Source organism: Vombatus ursinus, unplaced genomic scaffold, assembly GCF_900497805.2.
Source record: "Vombatus ursinus unplaced genomic scaffold, bare-nosed wombat genome assembly UNPS02014793.1, whole genome shotgun sequence".
In the NCBI taxonomy this organism is placed as follows: Eukaryota; Metazoa; Chordata; class Mammalia; order Diprotodontia; family Vombatidae; genus Vombatus; species Vombatus ursinus.
Genome location: NW_020954571.1, coordinates 16,733,475 through 16,760,571, shown reverse-complemented (window position 1 = coordinate 16,760,571; position 27,097 = coordinate 16,733,475). Strand labels below are relative to the sequence as shown.

General features: G+C 43.1%; 3 protein-coding genes across 3 annotated transcripts; all 3 read left to right on the top strand.

Annotated features, from left to right (window-relative positions):
* The first annotated feature begins 461 nt into the window (after positions 1-461).
* Positions 462-1,691, top strand: LOC114048372 (metallothionein-1E-like). The gene is made up of 3 exons (XM_027869251.1): positions 462-605; positions 1,098-1,163; positions 1,458-1,691. Exons 1-3 carry the CDS (start codon positions 578-580, stop codon positions 1,550-1,552), a joined length of 189 nt encoding a protein of 62 aa, XP_027725052.1. The 5' UTR covers positions 462-577; the 3' UTR covers positions 1,553-1,691.
* An 11,607-nt stretch (positions 1,692-13,298) lies between these two features.
* On the top strand, positions 13,299-14,709 carry LOC114048560 (metallothionein-1B-like). The gene is made up of 3 exons (XM_027869568.1): positions 13,299-13,432; positions 14,104-14,169; positions 14,460-14,709. Exons 1-3 carry the CDS (start codon positions 13,405-13,407, stop codon positions 14,552-14,554), a joined length of 189 nt encoding a protein of 62 aa, XP_027725369.1. The 5' UTR covers positions 13,299-13,404; the 3' UTR covers positions 14,555-14,709.
* A 10,596-nt stretch (positions 14,710-25,305) lies between these two features.
* Positions 25,306-26,609, top strand: LOC114048554 (metallothionein-1B-like). The gene is made up of 3 exons (XM_027869554.1): positions 25,306-25,412; positions 26,036-26,101; positions 26,386-26,609. The coding sequence occupies exons 1-3, from the start codon at positions 25,385-25,387 to the stop codon at positions 26,478-26,480; spliced, it is 189 nt and encodes a 62-aa protein (XP_027725355.1). The 5' UTR covers positions 25,306-25,384; the 3' UTR covers positions 26,481-26,609.
* The last annotated feature ends 488 nt before the right edge of the window (positions 26,610-27,097 follow it).

The following is a 27,097-nucleotide window of genomic DNA, read 5'->3' as shown; positions in this document are numbered from 1 at the left end:
AAAGCAGAGCCTGCAGTTAATTTGAGTTTGATGGAGAGGAAAGGACATTTATTGCTGAGGGTTTATGAGACCATTAAAGTGGTCAGGGACCTGTGATGCCTTTGCACAAGACCCCTCACAGGAAATACAAACTCTATGCAAAGATACATGTGAAGTCTGGGCTTCCCAGACAGGAAGGATACCAGGTCATATTTTCACGTACGCCTGGGTGCCAGAAGGTGGGGGAGGTATCTGAGCTCTACAGCGTGTTCTTTCTTCTCTGCACACAGCCCCTCCAGTGTGAGAGGCAGCCCAGAGATTTGCGCTTGGCACCTTCTGACTTCTAAGTCAAAACATAGATTCACAAGGCAATGTGTAAAGAGCCCAGGAGTCAGCACAACTCTGGGGTTGTGTGCAAGAGGCTGGCCTTGGGCATGGGGGAAGGAGGGGAAGGAAGGGGGCAGGGCCTTTGCACTCATACTCCCAGTCCTTCTGCAATAAAGGGGAGGACACCATTCTTTCCCTCCACGCCTGAATCCAACTTCTAGATTGTTCTTTCACCCGGGACAACTTCATATCTGACATCTATCTGCCGGCCATGGACCCCAACTGTGACTGTGAAAGTGGTAAGAGACTCCTGGGTTCTGGTAACACCTCCAGGACAGTAATCCCCTGCCTGCGCTTAACCGTCTGGGCACCAGGGATAGGGCAGATCGGAAAAGGGCCTTTTTTCACAGATAACTGACTTTAGCATCCTTTTTGGAAACGTGATCCCTAATGACTAGATCAGGATGAGTCAGGGACTCGGGGTGTGTCAAGTTGGGGTGGGGGAGAGCTCCTGAAAATAGAGAACAATTTAGATTGACTTCTGTCCTTCCTGGTGGTAGAAGATGCTTTTCTAGCGATCTGAGAAAGGTAGTGACAGCCTCCTTGGCTTTGTTAAGGCAAGCCTGGGAAGAGCCCAGAGCTAATATCTCTTCTTGGTGACTGTGGGAACCAGGTTTGGGGAATGAGCTCTAGAAGGAAATGAGAATCTCAGACTTGTGCTTCCTACTCCCAAGCCTAGCTAGAGCTCTGGGATGTTTCTATGCTCATCCTTAATGTTTTTCTTCCTCAAGGTGGCTCTTGTACCTGTGCAGGCTCCTGCAAATGTAAATCCTGCCGATGTAGCTCCTGCAAGAAAAGTGCGTTAGAGTGTAATATGTTGGGGAATGGGTGTGGGTGTCTTGGGGAAAATCCTTTTCTGGTTTGAACTAAACAGCCCCTGACCCATCAGAGAATACCCGAAAAGCCCTGGGGATCAGTTCAGGAGTTGGGGCTTTGGGGACTCATTTCTTAGTGGTACCAAGTCCTCTACATCTCCCCTAAGAGGTAAAGCAACATCCTTTCCTTGCTTCTGAGGCACACCCCCGAACTTGAGCTCTGCCAGGCTCTCAGGCCAGGACTCATCGTACTTATGTCCTGTTTTCTCTTCTCAGGCTGCTGCTCCTGCTGCCCAGCAGGATGTGCCAAGTGTGCCCAGGGCTGTGTCTGCAAAGCCCCCCAGACAGAGACCTGCAGCTGCTGCCACTGATACTCCTGTCTCCCTGCGCTTATAAATAGAGGAATTTGTACAGATCTAGCTTTTCATACACCATGAATGTGCTTTTTATTTTGTTTCTATGAAATGTGTGAATAGAAATAAAACCATTACATATCCTTCTATCTCTGAACCTCTTGTGTGTTTGTGAAATAAGAGACAGTAAATCTCAACTCTGTGAATGGAGTAGCTTTGGAAGCCTCATTCAGGGGTGGAAAATTCTGGCAGGACTGCTAATCTTTGACCTGTCAGATATTTGAACCAAAGGAAACTTTTCAGACCACTTACTCTAACACTGCCATTTTACGTAGGCCAGTACTGAGGTATAAAGCAAAGAAAGGAAATAAAATCATATGGACTACAATCCCAAGTTTTTGACTCCTTATTAATCATATGATTTTATTTCCTTTAAATATTTGTTGACTAGATAATTGGAATTATTGCATCATAGTAAGCCAATGTCAGAGTAGAGATGGAAACCAGTGTGTTCCAACTCTTGATTCCTAATCTTTTTTTCTTGAACCATAATTCTGCAAAGATGATTAATCACTGAGTCTTTGCAGACACATCATTAGGTTCCCATACTCATTAAGAATTTAGGAAATAGAAATGGTATATGAGAGGAAAGATCCTAGATTAGAAACATAAATCTCTCCCAGAAATGCTTTTTGCTCCTAGGAAATGGTAAGAATAGCTGTAAGTGGTTCCTCAGGACAGGAAGTTCAACCTCCTAGTGACTCAATTTCCTTATTTTTAAAATGGGGATCCCTTACAGAATTCTTGTGAAGAGTCAAATGAGAACACAAATGTTCGATTACTTTGGAAAGGTAATGGAGCTATTTGTGTATGAGAAAATAATTGTTAGGACTATTACTATTATAATAAAGACCTGGATCTATTTTGTTCTCAGTACTGAAAGAACTAGAAAGAGATGCTTGTGAAGAGCGTGATAATCTATTTCTCTGTGGGCTTACTTGGTATCCTGGTGCTACTGAGCGGTAGATTGTGCAGGGGTGGGGAACCTGCAGCCGCGAGGCCACATGTGGCCTTCTAGGCCCCTAGGTGTGGCTTTTCAACTGAGTCCAAGTTTTACAGGACAAATCCCTTTATTAAGGGTTTTCGTTCTTTGAAGTTTGGATTCAATCAAAGGGATGCATTTAAGGACCTAGAGGGTCACTTGTGGCCTCAAGGCCACAGGTTCCCCATCTGGTGAACCTTCCTTCTTTCTCTTCCATCTCTTCTCTCCCCTCCCCTCCACCCATGTCAGACCTATTCCTCTGGTGTCTTTATCTTACTCTTCCCTCCCTTTTCATTGTGTCCACTGGAACCCTGTTCCACTTCTTAAATAACCGCCCTTTATATTCATCCTGTGACCTTCCCCTGGAAATTACTTTGTATGTACAGTATTTTGTTTTTACTTATACCTATGCATATTGCTTCCCTCCTATGAAATATAAGGGTATAATTGTCCTGTATTCTAACATATCTCTCACAGTGCCTGGCACATAATAGGCACTTAAATGTTGAGTTGGATTATATGAATAGCTGTTGGATTATGTTGGATTATACCAAATTGGATCACAGGCACTGGTTACTCAGGCAATGGCACATTTTGGTTATTTAAATATTCTGGTTAATAAAAAGTTATCACATATATTAGAAACAGTTTGGCTTTTCTCAAAGCATTAGAACATAATGAATGAATGAATTTAAGAATGAAAACTTGACTGAACCCACCTGGCTGTGGGGGCATAGGAGACCCTTGAGCTTTTTTTTTTTTTGGCAAGGCAATTGGGGTTAAGTGACTTGCCCAGGGTCACACAACTAGTCAATGTCAAGTATCTGGTCAGAGATAAGATTTGAACTCAGGTCCTCCTGACTCCAAGGCCATTGCTCTATCCACTGCACCACCTAGCTGCCTTGAGGCCTGTGAGTCTTGGCAGGGCCCCAGGGCCCTCTTTCTGAATATCACCTCTCACTAGACCAGGAGCTATATTTATATCACAGACTGACCTTAGTGCTCCTGATTTCCCATAATGAGAAAGTATAAGCTCCATGGCAAGTTGCTGTGAGGGAGGAGACAGGGGAAAAGTAGAAGGGATTATCCCCTCACTTTCTTTAGCATTTTCCACTGCAGAGGATGAAATAGACTTTATGGTGACATTCTTCCCTAATCTACTCCTCCAAGATACCTTTATGACTTCGACACTTCACATCCTTCATTAAAGACTTAAATTCTAAACCTGAGCTCCTAGTAATGTGTTTCTCACTTTCCCTATGTCATGGAACCTTTTTTGAATATTTCCTTACCAGCTCCCAGACTCACACAGGGCAAAGCAGGGATCATGGAGCTAAAGAGAGAGAAAAGTAGAGACAAAGAGAGAGAGAGATACAGGGAGAAAGAAACAGAAAAGGATGTAAGAGAGCTAGAGCTAGAGAAAGACAGAAGGATGAGGAAAAACAGAAAAATCAGGAAAGACTAAAAGATAGAAATAGAGAGAGAAGACAGGCTGATGGAGAACACAGTAAGAGACCGACTCAGACAGAGATGCAGAGAGATGGAGAGAGAGAAACATCTCTAGGACATCATTGGCTAAAGAGCTGAAAGGAATATTTTTTTCACTCTAAAATGAAATTTAGATATTCTCCTTGCATATTGTCTTCTGTCCTTGACTCCCATCTCTCGCCTCAAAGTTTCTTTTGCTGGGGAGCAAAGAATTTTCTTCTGTGTGCCTTTGAGAGAATGCCAGTGATCTCCCTATTTGCTTGGCTTTAATCTCTCAATAAGAGAAGTCCCTCTCTTCAGTTTCCCTCATCTGGGGGTATTGCTAGAGGGAATGTTGGGAAGGAGAGAGGCCTTTTATGTATCCTTGGCCCCGGGGCCACATGGATTCTCTCAGCTTTTCAGTTTGGAAGGAAAGATCAGGAAGTGTCCATTATGAGAGCTCTCTTACCTTCAGTACCCAATTCAATAAGCATTTGTTTCTCTCCTGCTGTGTGACCGGTACTGTGTTTGCTACTGTGGGATTGGACTACATTGGATGTGGAGTCCTGGGGCTGAGAATGTTAAAATGGATGTCAATCATTAGCACTCAGGCTCTGTTTCTATTGAGCTTCTTGAACATCGAATAGGTTCCCATTGCTCCTTATTCTAGACCTAGACCAATTTGCCCTTAGGTGCTCTCTGCAATACAGATATATCTGTACAGTGAACACTGGAACAGAGACTTAGGACTTGACCTGACTTCTCATGAAGATTCTTCCCCTCACTACATGACATTGAGCAGATTCCTTGCCTCTGGGTCTCAATTTCAGCCTCTAAAATGAGGTAGTAGTAAGTTTCCACTAGGGACAATGTCTGCTTTAACTTTTAGTTAACAGTTGGTCAATAAATATTTTATTAAGAACCTCCTACCAGGCATTGTATTACTTACTGGGGATACAATCAAGAAAATAGGAAGATAGTCCCTGACCTCAAGGAGCTTACCATGTAATGGGTGAAGACAACATACAAAAGTAAGCAAGAAGGGAAGGAAGCTAATCAGTGCAGAGTGGAGGTGGTGGGGGATGGGGGTATGATGGAGAAGTCCAGAGAAATGCAGCTGGCTGGGAAATGAAGTGGAGGCTGACCTGGGCTCCCTCCTTAATTAGAGGTTCTGGGAGGAGAGGTCTCTGCCCTCCAGTCAAAGGATTATTTAGCAAGCAGGTATGATTATGATTTCTCTTTGTTTTACAAATCTGGGAGATGTGGAAAATGCCAGGACCCACAGATGGGGATTCTGAAGACCAGAAAGGTCTTCAGAAGCAGGAAGCCAGTGACAATTCTTGAGGACTTAGTACCATACAGGGCTCTGGAAGAATGGGACTGAGGGTGACAAAAGAAACCGGAGAATCAATTCCTACCCTTCAGAAGTTAATGGACCTGTTGGAAACACACCAATACATGCCCAGGAAGGAGTAATTAAACAATACAAGTCAGTATTCGATGAGAACCAAATGAGTGGTTCAGTGTTATAGCTCAAAGAAGGGAGTTAGGAATCCTTGATAAGACTGAGAGGAGAACTCACCGATGGCTGTCTTCGAGGGTCTCAAGAGCTCAAGAAGGATGTTGTTTCTGCTACTTGGCCCCAGAGAGCAGAACTAGGAGTGAAGGGTAGAAACTGAAAAGAAGCAGCTTTAGACTTGATCTAATTAATAACAACAGCAAAGCAGGGCTGCCCAAAGATAGAAAGGGCTGTCTTTGAGGTTGGTAAGCTCCTTCTCTTCCGGTGGTTTTCAATCAAAAGGTGGCTGCCGTCTTCTGATGATGTTTTAGAGAAAATTCTTCTTCAGGTACACATTGGACTAGATGGCCTCAAAGATCTCTTCCAAATTTAAGAGGCTTTGAAAATACTACTTCGAAAATCCTTCTAAGTTCTGTGCTAAACAGCCATTTCAAGCAGACTTAAGGAGGGGAAGAATGAACAGAGGAAGGGAGGTCAGGGAATCCCAGGCACCAGGAATCAGCATGGAGGAGGAAGAGGGAAATTGGTTCACGGCAGCTGTAGGGAATGCTGAAGAAGGGCTGGCTCAGCTCTTCCGCTTGTTTTCTTTATTTGTATCTGTGTCACAAGCATTGACCCAGTGTGCCATATTCATACAACCTATGCCTAGCAAGTAAAATGCTAACTCTTGCCAGCTTTTTGTTATTCAGTCATTTTTTCAGTCATGTCCAACTCTTTGTGACCCCATTTGGGGTCTTCTTGGCAAAGATATTGGAATGGTTTACCATTTCCTTCTCTAGCACATTTTACAGATGAGGAAACTGAGGCAAACAGGGTTAAGTGACTTGCCCAGGGTTATACAAACCAATAAGTGTCTAAGGGCAGATCTGAACTCAGGGAGATGGTTCTTTCTGACTTCTAGGCTAGCTAGGCCACGTAGCTGCCTTGTCTCATGCCAGCCTTTCTCATATTATCTCATCATGTATTTTATACTTGAAATTAATAACTTCATGTATCTCAAGTGCTTCCAGATTTTTCTTGGTCATACCATTCCCTTCATCTGCAATTTTCTTGCCTTTTCTTTTGTTGGAAAAATGGAATAAACCCAGAGTTTGGAGCAAGATTTTCTTGGAGTTGTTGCATCATAGGATTTAGAGTTGGAAGATATTTTAGAGACTGTTTAGTCAAACCTTTTCATTCTATAGATGAGGAAACTGAGGCCCAGAAAACTTAAATGACTTGGCCAAGGAAGTGCCGTATTCACACTCAGATGCAATGACTCCTAATCCCTTTCTCCTTCTACTATATAACTTGTTCATACAACACAAGAGGGCCTGGGGGCTGACCAGTCATTCCAGGACTGCTTTAGTCTACAAGGCCCTCAGGCCCTCAATATCCACTTAATTTACCTGATCTTAGTGTCTAAAATTATACTATGAGTAACACATTTCTTTGGGTTAAGTATTGTCCTCTCTTTGCTGGTGATTTTTAAAGTATGAACTCCCATGGAAAGAGAGGAAACACACTGAGGTACTAAGCCTTTGTTGTGAATGGGTATATAAGCTTCCTAGGGGCAGAGGAGATATTAGGCAGGGTAGGAGGAGGACAAGCAGTTCCAGAGAGACGGTGCAAGGACTTTTCTCAAGACCCCTTTGTTTTCCTTTTCTTGAAAAGGGATCCTATGTCTTGGCTTGACTACAGAACTCCCTACATCAGAGTCTGGATAGTATGAGGACATATTGCATGAATTGACAATTCCAGAATAAAACGACCCAGGATTAAAACAGTATTAAATGAAACTAGGACCAGGAAAACTATGCTGAGTGGGTTTTCTATTTTCTAGATCAAAATTTAGTAAAACATGATCTAGCCAAAGCTTCTAGGCCCAACGTTTCCGCATTAAACTAAACTGGTCCTTTATCTAAGTATTCTATGATGATTTTTTATGTATCTATCTACTTGTCCGTGTAGAAAAGAAAGAAATGTTTTCAAGGCCAGAAAGATTGAAGGAGAAAGAGATATGATAAAACAAAGAACATTTCTGTACATATCCTTACTAGAGTAAAGCAAGGGGCAAAAATGGTATCTGTGTATTCTGAAGTTTGTTTGTTTGTTTGTTTAAAATTTATTTATCCCCTAAAGAGAAAAGGCAGTTTTTTTCTTCTCCCTTAGTTTTCCTACTGCTAGTCCTTGTTTTGGCAAGGTCAATTTTATGTTGTGGTAGTATTAGTTTTGCCTTTTTCTAATTTAGAAAGCAGTTCTAAAAACCTTTACCAATCCCCCCCATCCACTTTTGCTCAACAGTCTCTCTCACTTTCAGAGGGTTTAGAATAGAGTTTCTTAGCCTAGGGTTTATAGTTAGATTTCAGGGGATCCAGGAATGGGAATAGGATGGGGAGAATGCATGTATATTTTCTTTTTTTTATTTTTAGGCAATTGAGGTTAAGTGACTTGCCCAGGGTCACACAGCTAGTAAGTGTCAAGTGTTTGGTCTGAGGCCAGATTTGAACTCAGGTCCTCCGTAGTCCAGGGCCGATGCTCTATCCACTGTGCCACTTAGCTACCCCCTATTTTCACTAACTTCTAATTGAAATGTAGTACTTCCTTCAATGATTTAAAAACATTATTCTGACAAAGGATCCATAGACTTCATGACACTGCCAAAGGGGTCTATGGCACAAGAGTTAATCCCTGGCTTGGAGTCACAGAAAACTCTAATACTCATTCTGTCTAGCCAGGAGCTCCAGTAGGCCCCCAGAAAAAATAGTCCAATAGGTCCTCTAGAAAGGCATTATTCTTCTGTACCATCTTCTCTGAGATCCTTTCCCTATAAGCCACACACCTTTCTCTTCAGGTCTCAGAGTTCAGTCTTTTCCCTCTCATGAACCTTAGCCCTGTTTATTTCCCTTTGTCTTCTCTGTAAAATAGGTGATTTTGACAGACTCTTAGAAATTTTTAAAGCTAAGTTCCAAAAACAAAGGGATTATTTCTTAGGATCATGCATTTGGAGATGTAAGGGACCTTCTAGGACCCTTGATGAACAACAATTTGCATAATTGTGAACGAAAATTTCCCCAATATGATCAATATACATTTTAACTCCATTTGTTCAATACATTTACATATGTGTTGTCAAAGAAAGAGTGAGAGTTGTCAGGTACAATCCCCACCCTTGTCCATACTCAAAGACCTCAAGTGTAAAAATACTGATGGCCATGTCCAAAAAGCACAAAAGTCCAAGGGAAGAGTCCTGTTTACTGAGGCCAGGGAGATTCATCAGCTTGGGCATCTTAGGGGGCACTGTGAAGATAGAAATCTGAGCCTGGCTCTTAACAGGTTCTCTGGAAGGAAAAAAAAAAAAAACCTTGTTGCCATGGCTACTTAATAATTCAGATGTTAAATGTCTGAACTTATCTCCCTTGATAGAAGGATATGACTATATCAGTATCTGTTTCTGGTAATACTGGGTCCTGGAAAGATGGACTGCTTGGCCAGAAACAGGGTGGAAGTATGTGGAAGTAGAAACCTAGTGATTGGTTCATTAAGGCAAGACTGGAAAAGGTATTAATTCTTGAACCTCTTCTTGGTGACTATGAGTTGATAAAATGAAATGGGATGGAAAAGAGAATCTCAGATATTTATTTCTTACCCTGAAGCTTTTCTCTCCCTTCCCTCTTCCTCCTCTCTCCTCTTCTTTTCTTTCTTCTCCCTCCCCCCCAGTTCTCTACTCCTTTCACCTCTCCTCCCTCTCCCTCCATTTCCCCTCCTTTCTCCTCCCTTCTCCTCCTCTCCTGTTCTCTTTTCCTTGTCTTTCTCTTTTCTTCTCCTTTTCCCTCCTCTCTTCTCTCCCCCTTTCCCTTTACTCTTTCCCAACATTCCCCTCTCCTCCCCTGTTCTGCTCCTCTCTCTTCCTTTTAGCTTGTCTCTCCTCTGATCTTATCTCCTCTTCATTCCCTTCCCTGCCTTTATGGCTCTGGAATTGGTATAGACTCCTACAAATGCAAGTCCCACTGCTGGTTCACCACGAAGGACACATTGAAAACTCTTCTGAGCACATTACCTTCTGACCTGTGTGACACTGAGGCACTTTAGGCAAAGCCTCAGGATCCTCTTTCTGAGCATCCCATCTCAATGAACCATAAACTACAATGGACTGATTACTCAGTGTGAGTCACTCAATGGGCTGCATTTGCCTTCACATGTATATTGTTGTTCTTGGAGTGGAAAAAATCGAACTATCAGGTAATTTACTGGCAAAAGAATTAGGGGTATTATTCCATCACTTCTCTCTCTCTCTCTCTCTCTCTCTCTCTCTCTCTCTCTCTCTCGTAAGGTTCAAGCAGGACAACTTGTTTTCAACTTGCTTTTCTTCCCCCATCCCCTTTCCTTTATTCCTGGGTTTTTCCCAGCATTCATTACTTAACTTCCCTTCAACAGCTTAAGAGCTGGATTGTTGATTCTGTTCACCTGGTAACTTCCAGGAATGTGTGTGGCTTTTTCCTTCACTGTGGTATGATGACGACACACTTCTGGGCTTCCCACTTCATTTTGATTTGGCTTCCTTCAGTCCTTGTGCTGGACAAAAGTGGGAACATAGTGCTTCCCACCTCAGAGCAACATGATGGAGGAGACAGAGGTTGAAAGAGAACTGAGGAGGAGGGGAGGGGAGACAAAACCAAGATTCAAAGAGACAGGAAAAAAGGTGGAGAGAAAAAAAAAACGAGGAATGGAGAGTGAGAGATAAAGAGACAGATTGAGACAATGAAAGAGATACAGATGGAAAAAGTGTGAAGGGCAAAAATCATGAGAGAGACCCAAGGAGAAAAATAAAGACAGAATGAGAGACAAAGTAAAAGAGACAAAAATAGAGAGATATAGAGAAATAGATAAAGAGATATCAATAGAAAGCTATTCTTCCCCATGAGGCAATCTTGGGAAGACTTAACCTGATTTTCCACTCCTCAAAATTTCAGTCTCTAGGGGGAAAAAGCCCCTTTTCCTTTGCCTCCATTTCAGGGAGATCATAGATTCATTCCAGTTTTTCATCTTTGATCATCCATCTTTCAAAGTTTCACTGAGCAAGGCAAGAGGGAGGCTTCTCCCTCATTCAGAAGCCTCCAAGTCACACAGACCCTCTCAGCTTGTCAGCTTTGACCCAACAATCCTGAGGGACCTTCTATGGCAGCTGCCTCACTTTCACATCCAGGAGTATTTGTTAGGAAAACAGACCTACAGATTTAGAAGAGGAAAGGTCATCAGGTTCAACATTCTTGTTTTACAAATGAGGAAACTGAGGCCCAGAGAGGTTAAGTGACTTGCCATACAGGTAGTAAGAGTCTGAGGTAGGATTTGAACACAGATTCTCTGATTGTACTATGTACTATGTCTATGTGTATTGTACTATGCCTCCCCTCTGTACCATGAGCAGCTTTGGACTGGCTTGGGTGTTGTGGGGAAATTGATTTAGCTCAATCTTTGATATCAGTGTAGGTCTACCCTGGGTTGGTGGAAGTAGGACTCTTCCTCACCTCATCCTCTGCCACTTTTGCCCATCATATCTTTCTGCAAATCCTTCCAATGTTATGTAGGCCTTCCTCTGTTTCTTTTAATATCCAGAGAATGCCAGGGCAGCTCTCAGGCTAGCCATGAAATGCCCTTCACTCCTGGCAACATCATTAGCTATCCTGTTAGCCTGAAAAGCAGCTTTCCTGCCCCTTTTCCTGCTGCTGCTTAAACTTATTTATACCCAAAGGGGTCTCTTCATTACCTCGTGGGACACTCCCATTTTGATTCTTCTAACATCATACAGCTTCACCAGAAGAATGTTGATATTAACAAAAGATGGGTTATTTCCTGGATCATTGAAAGGGCTGCATGGTTTTCCCATGTTCTCCATTCCAAATTTCTTCTGCTTCTCAATTCTGGGCAGATTGTTAGTCTAAAGCACTTGTCTAAATGTACATGAAAATACATACATACATACACATACATATATATGTAAAATATATATACATATCTATATATCTATATATACATATATACACACATACACACATATGTGTACACATATCAGGAGGTAGCTAAGTGGCTCAGTGGATAGAGCGCTGGGCCTAGAGTCAGGAAGACCTGAGTTCAAATCCAGCCTCAGACACTTACTTAGCTTTGTGACCCTGGGCAAGTCACTTAACCCTGTTTGTATCAGTGTTGTCCTTTGTAAAATGAGCTGGAGAAGGAAATGGCAAACCACTCCAGTATATTTGCCAAGAAAACCCCAGATGGACTCATAAGAATCAGATAGGACTGAGGAACAACAGGGCTTGAGCTTAGCTTTGAAGAGGTCGGGATAAAGAGGGAGTACATTCCAGGCATGGAGGATAGTCTAGACAAAGGCACAGAAATGCAAGATGGAATGTGAATGGGGACCAATTCCATAGGCCAGCTTAGCTGGAATTTAGAAGGTGTAAACGTGGGAATGCTGTGCAATCATCTTGGAAAGTTTGTCTGGAGCCAGACTATCTCATGCTTTAAAATGCCAATCAGATGAGTCTGTACTTTATCCTTGGGGCAATAGGGAATCGCTAAAGTTTTTGAGCAGGGGAATGACATGATCAGACCTGTGCTTTAAGACCATCACTTTGGCAGTTGTTTGGTCATTGCATTAGAAAGGGGAGAGACTTGAGGCCAGGAGACCAGTTAGAAGACTATTGTAATAGTCCAGCTAAAGAAATACTGGTGGACAAATGAAACTTGCCAATGGATTGGATATTAGGGGGATGAGAGAGAGAAAAGAGTTGAGGGTGTTTGTGAGGCTGAGAACCCAAGGGACTGAAAGGATGGTGGTGCCCTGAACAGAAATAAGGACATTGAGAAGAGGGATGAATTCTGAGCAAAGATAATTAGTTGTTTTTTGAACATGTTGACTTTGAGATTCCTAAGGAACATCTAAAGGGAAGTGTCCAGTAGGCAGTCAGTGATGCCGGACCAGAATTCAGGAGAAAGATGAGGAACAGACACATTGATCTGGGAGTCAGATACATAGAAGGTGAATCAAACCCTTGGGAGCTGGTATAATCAGTGAGAGAGTGTAGAGAGAATGAAGACTGATATCCCAGTTAGGGTGTGGGAGGATGATTCAGTCAAGTAGTCATGCCCTTCCCCATACCTCTCAACATGTCCTCAAATCCCCAATTATCTCCTCTGCCTGCCTATGTACCCAGACACTGTTGTGACCCACACTGTTCACCATGTCAGCAGTTCCTACTGAAGCCAGGAGACAGACGGACATATAGGGCATCCCCATCCCTGAGGACTCATGGGGTAATAATCAGAGGGTAGGAGCCTAAGCTTGGTTTTGATCAAGGCCCTTAACAGGAAAAAGTGAATTCTATGCCAAACATGTGAAAGGAATCTTGGAATGGGATGGTCAGAACTCTTCCCCCTAAAAGAAGGAAGATACAAAAGGACCACTTTCTGATAACCTTGGGTCCCACTGGGTTGGACTAACTGGCTAGCCAGGAGCTGAAAAAAAGAACTGGGGTCATGCAGCATGTACTCTGTTCTCTGCACACAGGCCTTCTTGTATGGGAGGCAGGATCCAGGGCAGCCTAGACATCTGCACGCAGCCCCTGGGTTCCAGGAACTGCACTCACCAAAGTACACCAAGTGCATGAGTCAGCACAACCCTGGGGCTGTGTGCAGGAGGCTGGCCTTGGACCGAGGGAAGGAAAGGGGGCGGGGCCTTTGCACTCCTTCTCCTGGTCCTTCTGCTTTAAATGGGAGCATCTGGCTCTTTCCTCCACAACATCTTTCTTCCACCCATTCTTCTATTGTGAGAACTGCCTGCCTGACATCTACCTGCCAGCCATGGACCCCAACTGTGACTGCGTGAGCGGTAAGCGACTCCTAGGTTCTGGAGACACCCACAGGCCAAGGATGCTCCGCCCATGCTGGGACAACTCAGGCTTAGTTTGTGATGGGACTATGGGCTGAGATGGAAAGAGGTTGTGGTCATGCGGAAGGAGATCGATTTTGTTTTAAAATGAAGTAACAGAAAGTTTCCTTCTTTTCCCCTCTTCAGCTTTGTAGTTAAAGCTTTGAACCACAAATGTGCTTAATAATCAGAGCTCCAGGGACAGGAATAGAACTGAGAAGGGCTCCCTGCTTTGAACACGGGACAGGCTTTCGCGTCCCTTCCAGAAATGTTCTCCCTGAGAAGCAGAAAGGAAGGCTATGGTCAGGGCTATAATGTCAGATGAGGGGCTCTCACCGATGGCCGGGGTTAGGATCAAGGTTTATGTCTGGGCCCTTGCAGGTGAGAGAAGACTTTTCTGGGGGGCGGAGAAAAGAAGAGGGGCAGACGTCTATCCAGCGCTTCATTATGGCAAGCCTGGGAAGACCTCGGGTCTGATCACTCTTCTGGGTGACCATCGAGGATCAGGGCTGAGGCATAGGGAATGAGAGGGAAAGGAGAATTCCTGACCTGTGTCTGCTACCCCTAAGCTTGCGCAGTGCTCTGGGCTTTTTCTCTCCTCACCTTCCCTCTTTCTTTTTCTCTCCCTCCAGGTAACTCTTGTACCTGTGCAGGCTCCTGCAAATGTAAATCCTGTCGATGCACCTCCTGCAAGAAAAGTGAGTGAGAAAGAATATATGTGTGGGGGAGTGGGGCAGGGTGGAGGTGCGGAAACTTTCTGTGGCCTAAATTAACCTGTCCTGGCCTATCATGACAGAGATATTTGGATATTCTGGAGGTGGATAAATGGGAGTTGGGATGGTGCTCTTTTCTTACAGTTGTAAAAATTCTTTTAGTTTCCCGTTAGGAGACTTGATAACACAGCATCCTTCCATTTCTTCTGAGCTATATCCCTAGGACTGGGCCCTACCAGGCTCCCTCACACTCACCTCCTGTCTTTCCTTCTCAGGCTGCTGCTCCTGCTGCCCGGCAGGATGTGCCAAGTGTGCCCAGGGCTGTGTCTGCAAAGCCCCCCAGATGGAGACTTGCAGCTGCTGCCACTGATGCTCCCACCTTCCTGTGCCTGTAAATAGAAGAATTTGTATGAGCCTGAATTTTCATACACCTTGGATATATTTTTCTATTTTTTCCCTATAAAATGTGTGAATCAACAAGCATTTATTAAGCACTTAATATGACAATAAACTCACTGAACCCTCTTTTGTCTATGGTCCAGTTGTATCTTTTTGGGGGTGGGATAAGGAACACAGAATTTCGATTCTAAGGACAGAGGTGATTTGGAGACTTGGGGGGGGGGGCGATAGAAATACTGTCCAAGATTCAAAGAATCTTGTGACTAGGAGGCATTTGAGAGATAATGTAATAAACACTGCCATTTGACTGTTGAGGAAATATAGGGCCAACAAGAAGTGACTTGCCCAAGATCACTTGGCCAGTTAGATACTAGACTCCTTAGGTTTGTTGACTTCCAGTCCATGGCTCCTTTTACTATAAACCTCACAATTCACATGGAAGAGAGCAGCCTAGACTTCACTATTTGACATTTTGAGTTGACCTCTAGTCTCATACTGTGAATCATGTTACATATATGTGTGTATATGTATGTATGCATATATGTATGCATGTGTGTATGTGTATATTTAGTCTATTACAAAAGTCTTTGTGCAGTTTCAAGCTATTGAAGACTGAAACCACTCTAAGACTTTTGGGATACCTTGTGTAACCAATATTATACAAATCCTTTACCTCAGATCTTTTGCAAACATAGCTGTGTGATTCTCTAAAAGGTATTCCTCTGTGCCTCAGTTGCCTTGCTGGTAGTGGTTATAATAGCACCTACTTCATTTCAGGTTGAATGGGTTGTTATGAACTCAGGGTTGTTATGGGTTGTTATGAACTCAGTCAATCAGCTGACAAACATTTAGTAATTAGCAACATGCTCCAGGCTCTGTTCTAGGATGGGGGAATACGAGAACAAAGAATGACCCAATATCTGCTCAAAAGGAGCTTTCATTCTAATGTGGGAGACAACAAATAAATATTTCTATGTTTATGTATATGTCTATAGATATATGCATACACACATATATACACATATGTATATATGTACACATATACATATAGAATAAAGAGATTAAATACAAATAAACATAAGGTAGTTAAATACAAGATTATTGGGGTAAGAGCACTAGCAATTGGAAGATTGGGCAGGGCTTCATGAAGAAGGTGATGTTACAACTGTCTTAAAGGAAGAAGAGTTTCAATGAGATACATCAGGTGTTTACATATATTAGACAATGTGTGTAAATTACTTTGCAAATTTCAAAGTATCACACAAATACCAGCTGTTATTACTATCACTGAGTTCTTAAACATCAATCAATAAACATCTATCAAGCACCTACTATGTGCCAGGAGTTGTATTATGTTACTGTTTTTGGTTTTGGTCCTTCATTCTCCAAGAGGACCAATGACATCATGAGCATAATGTCCTGACTTGCCCGTAAGTTGAATTTGAATGGGGCAAAGCTGCACAAAGTCATCAGCCTTGATCTCTCCTTCAGAGTCATCAGAGTCTAGTGACAAGACAAAGGTCAAGATGACTGGTGGCCCCAGATGCACATACTACATATTATACTACATATTACACAAATATGCCATATATAACATTAGGATACAATAAGGACATTTAGAATGAAAACTCCCCTGGACACAATCATATCCCACTTTGATGACAAAAGGAGGCACTTTAGGTTTGATGCATATTCTAAGCGTGCTTTGTCCCATGAGAGCCACGTGTAATTCATATTTCATGGATAAAAAAAAGTAGGACCATTTAAGGACAGCTCCCTCTTCTCACCTCTTCCTTATCTCACATCACTCACAGGACTTCCACTATTATCTCTCCCTTCACCCCATCTCATGTGAAGGGGTGGCCCTTCTCTGTGCCAAGGCAAATTCCTCTACATGTACAAGTGATCCCACTTTATCCCCTTTTCTCCAGCAGACTGTTCCCTCTTTTATCCCAATTCTCATTTACCTTCAGTCTCGCCCTCTCTACTGTCTTCTTCCCTACTGCCTACCAACTCATGTCTCCATCCTCAAAAACACCTTCACTTGATCCATCTCTCCCTGTCTCTCATCCTTTTTCTTTCCTCCCTTCCACAGCTAAAATCTATGTGAAAGCCATCTATATAATCAATGCCTCCACCTCTTTTCTTCTTACTCTCTTCTAAATCTTTTTTAACCTGGCTTCTGATTTCATGATTTAACTCAAACACTTCTCTCCAAAGTTACTAGATGCCAAATCTATGACCTTTTCTCAGTCCTCAGCTTTCTTGACCCCTTTGTAGCCTTTGACGCTATTGATTACCCTCTTCTCCTGGACACTTTCTAGGTTTTTGTTCCACATCTCTCTTCTGATTCTCCTCCTACCTCTCTGACTGCTCTTTCTCAGTCTCTCTTCCTGGGTCTTCCTCCAAGTCTTGCCCACCAATTATCAGTATCCTCCAAGGCTCTATTCTGAAACCTCTTCTCTTTTCCTTCTACATTACTTCACTTTGTGATGTCAGCTCATATGATTTCAACTATCACCTCTATGCAAAGATTCTCAAGTCTCCTTATACAGTCTTAATCTCCCTCTTGTCTAGCATAAACAACTGCCTATTAGACACCTCAAAGTAGATGTCCTATAGATATCTGTAACTTATCATAAATTGTTTTTACCCTCAAACTCTTGCCTCTTCTGAACTTACCAGTTACTGTCGAAGGTACCACCACCCTCCCAGTCAATCAAGTTCACAACCTTGGATTTAACGCTTCAAATCTAAACTGTTACTGTGCAGACATGTTATCTTCACAACATCCCTAGCTGCCAAAGTGATCTTCCTAAAGTGCAGGTCTGACCATGTGCATGCTCTGCCCAGTTGACTCCAATGGCTCCCTGCTACCTCCAGCATCAAAGATAAAATCTTGTTTGGTTTTTAAAACCTTTCACCCCCTGGTCCCTTCATGCTCTTCTAGTTTTTTTATATTTTACTTCCCTCCACACATTCCATAATCCAGCAGCACCTGTATCCTTGAGTTTCTTCCCACAGGATGGTCCAGGTACCTCCCTGACTGTGTCTTTTCACTGACTGTCCCCTCTGCCTCAAATGCTCTACCTCATTCCTGACATTTTCAGGGCTGTGAAAAGTCACCTTGGCTTCCTTCAAGACTCACTCACCTTCCAACTGCTGGGGAATTTGCTGATTCTCCTCACCTCCATTTCCAATTCCTTCTCCTCTGAGATTACCTGCTGTTGACGCCTTCAATATCCTGATGACAAACATAGTTATTTGCCTGCTACCTCTCCCATCAGAATGTGAGCTCCTTGAGGGCAGGGCTAGTGTTTTTTGTTTTTGTTTTTGTTTTTGCCTTTCTTTGTATCTCTTTTGCATAGTACACATCAAGCACTTAATAAATGCTTGTTGACTGTCTGACAGACAGACCTCAGTGCACTAGATTTCCTAAAATGAAAAACATGAGCTGCAAGGCAAGTTTTTGGGCAAAGAAGCAATCTTGTCATTGCATCACTTCATTCAGCTTTTCCAACCACAGAAGACACACACCCTGGTAGAAGTAATGGTCCAGGAAGGACACAATGTGCTCAGCCTGTTTTCCCCTCAGTGTGTTTTCTCTTTTCCCCTCAATTTCTTTGGCTTCGTCCATCATTTATTACCTAACTTGATGTCCAAAATCTTAACTTCCAGGAATATTGTAGGGTTTCCCCTTCATTTCCACTATGGCATCTTCATATAATTTTGGACATTCCTGGGGCAGCTTCCATCAATTCCATTACTGTGCAGGGTTAGGAATGTATATGCTACCCAACCACAGATCACTGCAATGGAGGGAGAGAAACAGAGCAAGAACCGAAGAGTAAAACTAGAAAGGGATAGAAAAATGAGGAAGAAGGAGAAGGAAACATGACAAAGAAAGAGAAAGAAAAATGAGAGGAGGTAGAGATAGAAAAAGACACATAGAGAGAAGAAGAAAGTAGGAGAGAAAATATATAAAAGCAGACAGAGAAACAGAGAAAGAGACAGAGATAGGGAGACAATTCTTTCAGTCAGTGAATTTGGAGATATTCATTCCTATTTCTCATTCCTCAAATCATCCATGTCTAGAGAAAACAACCTTTCCTTTGTCTGCATTTGAGAGAGAAGTCAGTGGTCTCCATCTTTGCTTGGTATTAACCATTAACTTAAGCAGTCCATATATGGTGGGATCATTCCTAAAAATAGACTGAGTGGGGAAGGAGAGAGGGTGGTATAGTGAACCTAAATCAGGAAGACCTGAATCCAAATCCAACCTCAGATACTTACTAGCTGTATGCCCCTGGGCAAGTCATTTAACCTCTGTCTGCCTCAGTTTCTTAATCTGTAAAATGGAGATAACAATAGCACCTAACTTTCAGGGTTGTTGTAAGGATAAAATGAGATGATCGTTGTAAAGCACTTTGCATCTTCTTGAGTTCAAATCCAGCCTTAGACATTTACTAGCTATGGGACCCTGGGCAAGTTTGCCTCAGTTTCCTCATCTATAAAATGAGCTGGAGAAGAAAATGGCAAACCACCCCACTATCCTACAAATTATTATTATTGTTGTTGTTGTTGTTTTCTGGGTCAAAAGCTTCCAGCAAACCTCAGCTTTTTGGCTTTGACTCAAAGACCCTGGCATACCTTTTGTAGGTACTGTCTCACTTCGAACCCCAGGACTATTTGTTAAGGTTCTACTCTGTGCCTAACACTGTGTTCAGGGATGTGGGGAAACTGACTTGGATCTGTAATCTTATCAAGGTGGGGGTTGTACCCCCTAGCGAAGGTTGTAACCACTCTACCTAGAAAGGAAAGCATTCTGTGCATGACTTTTTTTCTCTAAATTCTTCATCTAATATTATATAGGCAAAACCAGGCCTGTCTGGTTCTTTTAATATCTAGACCATATGTCAATGAAGCTCACAGGCTGTCTATCTGACATTCCTTCCTTTTGCTACATGAGCAGCCCTCTCTGCTGCTTTTCTGGTCACACATATTCTGGATATCAGAAATCCTTGGGGTCATCCTTGTTGTTGTTTGTCTTTCATCCTCGAACAGGACCGTTACGTCAGGAAGGTGATGCCATGACTGGCAAGTGAATTGGATTTAAGTGAGGAAGGGCTGTGAAAAGTCACCAGCCTCACTTTCTCCTACAGGGCCATCTGGGTCCAGTGGCCCGATATGGATCAGGACGACTGGAGATGGCCCCAGAGAAGAGAGAAGAGCATACTACTGCCTTAATAGAACCACTAGGGTCTTTCCACCACTGTTTGCATCACTTGCAATTTTGGTTCTTCTGAGATTGTAGTGTTCTATGAAAAAGGCAACATGAGGAAGATATACATGACAGATTTCTGACTTTTGAGTAGGGAAATTCAAAGCCTGGCTCTGACTTTTAATAGCTGTATGAACTTGTAGCAAGTTCCTTAAATTCACTGAGCATCAGTTTCCTCCTTCGTGAATTGGGCAGAATAGTACTTGTAGTTTTAACCAGAACCACTCTGGGACAAGGAAAAATATACTATGGTGAGTTGAGGTTCCAAGGTTCCAAACTCTTAGATTTTCAATCCCAACAATGAACACCTCGATTTGGGAGGAGCATGCTGAGCTAAGACACCAAGTGGCCTATTGGAGGAGAAAGGAGCAGCAATTGTGGATTGATGACTGGGACACAGCAGCACTCTAGGGGGTTCTCGAATGAGCGCTGGGACCAGCAGTGGGGCCTGAGCTCTCCCTTCCTGCTCTCCACCTTTGTCCCTTCAAATCCCTAAAGGGAGAGAATGGCTAAATGATATCACAGAAGCAAAGCGCATCACAGACATGAAAGTATTCTGTAGATTTTCATTACTATTAATAGTTTACAACCATGTGGAGAATGTCAGCGTTGAAGAAAAAGATGGGCTTTTACAGAACTAGAGGTTCTCATCATTGAAAGGTGACACCATTTCCCAAAGGTGAACCAATCCGATTGAGACCTTCTACTTTATTCTGGCAGATTGTCCATCTTTGGCACTTGTCCAGATGTGTGTGGGTGCAGATATAGGAATATATGCACGTCATATTTGCCTACATCCAAGGCTTGGTGATTTCATCACGAGGATCTAGATCTCAGCTGCTGTTTTGTTGTTCAGTCGTTTTGGTCATGTCTGACTCTTCATGATCTATTTGGGGTTTTCCTGACAAAGATATTGGAGTAGTCTGCCATTTCTTTCTCCAGCTCATTTGACAGATGAGGAAACTGAGGCAAACAGGGTTAAGTGACTTGCCCAGGATCACACAGTGTCTGAAGCAGGATTTTAACTCAGGAAGACGTCCTGACTCCAGGCCTGTACTCCATCCACTTTGCTATCTAGGTGCATCTACTTTCCATTAAATTAGTGCCCTACTCCTTCTTGCAAATGAGTTATGGTTACTTTGGAGTTCCTGAAAAAAATGCTTGCAAAGGGGAATAGATCAGATTCTCTTATTCAAACTCCCCCCATATTTAGTGAGTTTGTCTTCTTCGTGGGTGATTTTGTGATAAACCCAGGAAGCAACAAGCCACATCATATCTTAATGAGATTCATTGAAGGTTATTCTCCCTAGTTTTAGTAGAGGTTTCAGGAAGTCTGGAGCTGAAAGGGAATGCTCCTCAGTTCTGTAACCTGAGCTGAGTCTCCATTTATCCGAAGGCTTCCCTGCTCATATCAGCTGGGTGAGGGAGAGAGAGGTAGCAATTCCCTGATAGATAATAGGAGTTGGAGCACCAAAGAGGGCTCTCCACCAGCTCCCTGAGGAGCCCAGAGGCTTGAGGGCCCACTTGAGCTAGTGGGAGGGAAGGCAGTGGAGGTGGTGATAACTCCTGGGAGACTTAAGTTGATTGTAGCACCAAATAAGGCAGTGGGGGATGGCTAAACTCTGGGGGTGGCAGGGGGTAGAGGGGGAGAAGTAAGGTATAAGAAGACTGGACAGGCAGAAGCAGGCCAGGTTATGTAGGACTTTTAAAAACAAACAGAGGATTTTATATTAGATCCTGGAGGTATTAGGGAGCCACTGGAGTTTATTGAATATGGGGGTGGGGGTGGGGGCAGAATAGTCAGACCTGCGCTTTAGGAAGATTAATTTGGCAACTGAGTGGACAATGGACAGGAGTTAAGAGAGACTTGAGGCAGGCAGACCCACCAGCACGCTATGAAATAGTCCAGGCATGAGGTAATGAGGGCCTGCATCGGGGTAGTGGGCATATCAGTGGAGAAAAGGGGACATAAATGAAAGATGTCACAAAAATGGAGGGAAGGTGACTTGACTGGTGATTGGATATTGAGGAATGAGAGAGAATAAAGAATCAGGGAGGACATCTGGGTTGTGAGCCTGGGTAACCAGGAGGATGGTGATCCTCTCAATAGTAATAGGGAAGTTAGGAAGAGAGAGAGTTTATTTTTGAATTCTCAGGCTGTAGGTGCTTAAGAAATGCTTGTTAATTAATTGATTGATTGATATGCAGAAAAGTCCCAGTTCTGATGCACTGCAGAATTATTTCAGATTTTCAGGTCCCAGATATTCTAGGTCAGTGACTGACTAGATGATACAGCCAGTTTGGGATGAGAATGGTTTCAGGATGCAGAAAACTGTTATCTACAATCCCAGGAATTAGGGTAACATGAAAGAAACCAGTTTAAGATTACAGATGTACATTATTATAATTTGAGAAACAAGAAGAGATTTTTCCCAGGAGTTTAAGGGTCAAGGCAAAATAGTGAATTTGCAATAAATTGCAGAGGTAAGCTAGAAATAAACATTCAAAGTATCCTAATGTTATCATTATTTCCTAAAAAGTTCAAGTCCCTATTTCTATCTAAGTTATTTCCATTGCAAAAGGGAATGACCCTGAGACATTTTTCTGAGGGAGAATGGGGAGAACAACTTTCCATTGGAATTCTAAATATGAATGTTGACCTCGATGTATTTTTCACCCTCTTCATCTAATCTATTCCCACATTTGCACTGAAGTCACCAAGTATCAGATTGTATATAGATTTCATTTGGAGGGCTTTGTGGAGGTCTTCTGAGAATTCACCTCTTCATCCTTTGTAATTGATGTTACAATCATTTTCATGGTCCCTTTTTTTTTTCAGATACATGTCATAGATACTACAATATGAGATGATCAAAGGTCCCACAAACTGTTTCTTTTTGCCTTTGGGCTTATGAAAAATCTAACTCAGATAACTTCTTTCTTTGACCCTCCCAGGGGTATCTTATGATCCTTCTTTCCCTTTAGCTGAAACTTCTTTGTAGTTTCATTCATAGCAAGAATGCTAGAATTGATATAATACATCTCCTCCAATAGTATGTTTATTTGTTAGCTATAGGTCAAGGATCTCAAATTTAGAGTACCTATAGCTATATTTAAAGAGGATGATTAAAAATCTAACCCCTTTTTGCTATTTTTTTTAGGCAGTTAGATGGCACTATGATAAGAGTTCTGGGCCTGGAGTCAGGAAAGCCTGAGTTCAAATTTGACCTTGTTGGGTAAGTCATGTAACCTCTGTTTGCCTCAGTTTTCTCCTCTGTAAAATGAAGATAAAAGTAGATAAAATCCTCCCAGGGTCATAGTGAGGATTAAATGAGATAATATCTGTAAAGTGTTCAGCACAGTGCCTGGCAAATAAATATGGCACACACCATATAAATATCAGCTATTATTTTGGGGGCAACGCAGTGGTGCAGCGGCTAGAGTGCCAGGGCTGAAGTCAGGAAGACTCATCTCCCTGAGTTTAAATCTGGCCGCAGACACTTACTAGCTGTGTGACCCTGGGTAAGTCACTTAACTCTATTTGCCTCAGTGTCCTCATCTGTAAAATGAACTGGAGAAGGAAATGAAAACCACTCCAGCATTTTTGTCAAGAAAACACCAAATGGGGTGACAAAGAGTCAGACACAACTGAAATGACTGAACAACAACAACAATTATTATTATTATTACTTCATGGAGGGGTGTGTGTGTGTGTGTGTGTGTGTGTGTGTGTGTGTGTGTGAGAGAGAGAGAGAGAGAGACAAAGAATGTGTGTGTGGGTGAAGTAAGGCATACCACCCCTCCCCCAACCCAGCCCTGTCAGGGCTTTACTCTCTGGTCCCAAATTCTTTCCTTCAATAAGTGTACATGGTTAACTACAGAAGCCCCTTCCCCTATCCAGACTCAGATGTCTTCTATGTTTGCATTAGCCAACGCTTTTTGCAAAACTCTCTTTACTATATAATTATGAGCTACTGTACTGTCTTGTATTGTAGATATTTCATCAATCTTAGCATGTTAGAATTCAAAGGGTCATGCTTTACAGATAATTTTGTTGCCATGTCATGTTCCACCACTAGACTTTAAGCACCATAAACATAGGGATTGTGGTTATTTTTTTCTCTATATTCAGCACCCCACTGAGGGCAGGGCCACTCCTTAACAAGCAGGTGCTCAGTAAATGTCTGTTGCAAGAATGATTTAATACCAGTTTCTCTAGAAGCAAGGAATCCAGGGGAGATTCCTGCTGAGACAGGGAGGGGAGAGATCAGCAATGCGGGGATTCTTAACCTAGTGTCTGTGTGCTTATATTTTAATAACTGTGTTTCAGTAGAATTGGTTTCCTTTGTGTTTTATTCATTTAAGAACCTTATTCTTAAAAGGGGTTAAAATGCTTCATGAGACTTCTAAGACAGTCTGGGACACAAGAAAAGGTTATGACACCCTGGATTAGACGCTGTCTGAGTTCTCTCTCAACTCTTAGATCCTATGACACAATGCCCAAAGGCAGGTCAGGATTAGTCTGTGTCCTAGATTTGAAAACAGAGGAGTGGTAGTAACCTGATTAGAGGATCCTGACCAAGGATGAGAAACTCACTTAAATGAGATACAATACAAACCAAGGAAGCACCAGCCCCAAACTGACTTTGAACATATCTTCCAAGTCCTCCCTAAGATCAAAATTCCTTAATTTTTTTGGTGTCATGGCTCTCTTCTCAGAATAATATATGTATGTATGTATATATATATATGTATGTATGTATATATATATATATATGCATGTATATTTTTTAAATTGATGAAAGAAATGCTAAATTTCAGCTAGAGGTTCATGAAAATAAAGGTGTAATTTTCCCCCCTCCATACAGGTTCAAGGACTCCTGGAATCTGTCCATGGACAGACCTTAGAACCCTTGCTCTAAGAGGATTCCTAACCTATTTCAGGAATTCTCAACTTATTCCTAAAGAAATCTGGAAGGATAATAGAGAAGAAGGAAACTCATACTTAAGAATTATGGGAATAGAAAAGTCCGGCCTTATGTCCGCTGACAGAAAGGACAGTAGGGACCTTTATAGTAAACTTGGATCTCTTGTTAAACTGGAAATGTGATAGGAGGGTGAAAATGTGGGGGTGAGGGACTGGTTGGACTGACTGGCTATTCAGGAACGAGGGGGTGGGGGGGGTGGTATGAGTTCTGTTCTCTGCACACAGCCCCTGTTGCGTGGGAGGCAAGATCTGGTGCCCGGGCCCAGAGATTTGCACTCAGCACTCCTGGACTTCGGAAAAGTACTCGTGAGGCCGACAACGTGCATGAGTCAGCACAACGCCGGGGCTGTGTGCAGGAGGCTGGCCTTGGGGAGGGAGGAGGAGCAGGAGGAGGAGGAAAGGGGCGGGGCTTTTGCACTCAACTCTCCTAGTCCTTTCACTATAAAGGAGGAGCCGCGATTCTTTCCTTCACAACATCTTTCTTCCGTCTATTCTCCTGTGAGAGCTGCGTACCTGACATCTACCTACCAGCAATGGACCCCAACTGTAACTGCGAGAATGGTAAGGGACTCCTGGGTTCTGGAGACATCTACTGAGCTGGGGTCTCCTCTCTGTGCTGGCCTTGATTTGGTAGGACGGCTGGGGGCTTAGATGGAAAGAGGCTGTGGGCATGGAGAGGGTGGTGGTTTCTTCTTTAAATGAAGTAGTAAAAAGTTTTGTTTTCTCCTTCTCAGCGTCGTAAAGCCAAATCTCTGAACCATAAATATGCTCAACAGTCCGAGCCTCAGAATTAGGAGTAAACTTGAGAAGGGATTTTTTTATACAGATAGCAGACCCTAGCAGCTTTTCTAGAAATGTGCTCCCTGAAGAGCAGGGACAGTGATGTTTGGGGCTCTCAATAATGGGGCATAATTATGATCAGGGTTTGGACCCGTTTCCTTCCTGATGAGAGATGCTTTCTAGAGAAAGCCACAGGAACACCTTGTTTGGTGCTGCATTTAAGGAAAGCCTGGGAAAATATCTAGCCTGTTCTTGGTGGCCCTGGAAGCAGGGGATTAATGGTGGAGATTGGAGAATGAAACATAAAGAAGAATCCCAAATTTGTGCCTCCCACCCTTAAGCGTATCCAGAACTCTGGGCTGTTTCTTTGCTTATCGTCTTTCTTTCCTTTTCTCTCTCCCCAGGTGACTCTTGTACCTGTGCAGGCTCCTGCAAATGTAAATCCTGCCGATGCAAATCCTGCAAGAAGAGTGAGTAGAAGACGGAGTGTGGGAGTGGGAAGGGGGTACAGGAACTGTCTATGGCTGGAACTACCCTGTCCTTGACTGCCATGTTAGAGGGACGCTTGAGTATCAACTCGGGAGGTCCATAGGTGAGATTTAAGGCGGTGCTCTTTTCCTATGGATGTAAAATCCCTTTAGTTTCCCATTAGGATACTTGATAATACAGCATCCATCCATTTCTTCTGAGCTACGTCCCTTTGACTAGACCTTTCCAGGTTCCCTCACACTCACCTCCGGTCTTTCCTTCTCAGGCTGCTGCTCCTGCTGCCCAGCAGGATGTGCCAAGTGTGCCCAGGGCTGTGTCTGCAAAGCCTCCCAGATGGAGACTTGCAGCTGCTGCCACTGATGCTCCCACCTTCCTGTGCCTGTAGATAGAGGAATTTGTACAGACCTGACTTTTTATACACCCGGATGTGTTTTCTACCCTTTTTTCCCCTCTGAAATGAAATGAAAATAAACTCACTAAATAACTTTCTGTCTCTGGTCCTGTTGTATGTGGGTATAAAAAGGGCCACTACATCTCAGCCCTGTGGGCAGAAAAGGTTGGGAGGCCTCTGAGGGGTGGAATGTTCTGTGCAGGCCTGTCAGTCAGTGACCTGTAGAACAGGAATAGGGAACCTGAGGCCTCGAGGCCACATGTGGCCTTCTGGGTTCTTGGGTGCAGCCTTTTGACTGTGTGCTGGGCACCACATAGAAATCAGAACATACAAGATAAATACAGAGTAGATGGAAGGGAACTTCAGAAGGGATGGCACTAACAGCTGAGGGAACCAGAAAAGGCTTGAGAAGATGGTGCTTGACTGGAATCTTCAAGGAAGCCAAGGATTCTATGAGTCAGAAGTTAGGAGAGAAGGCATTCTAGGTAGGTCCGGGGAGCAGCCAACGTAAAGGCATGGAGGTGGGAGATGGGAGATGGGTTGCTGTATGCAAGAAGGCTGGTTTGGCAACATTGTGGTACTAATG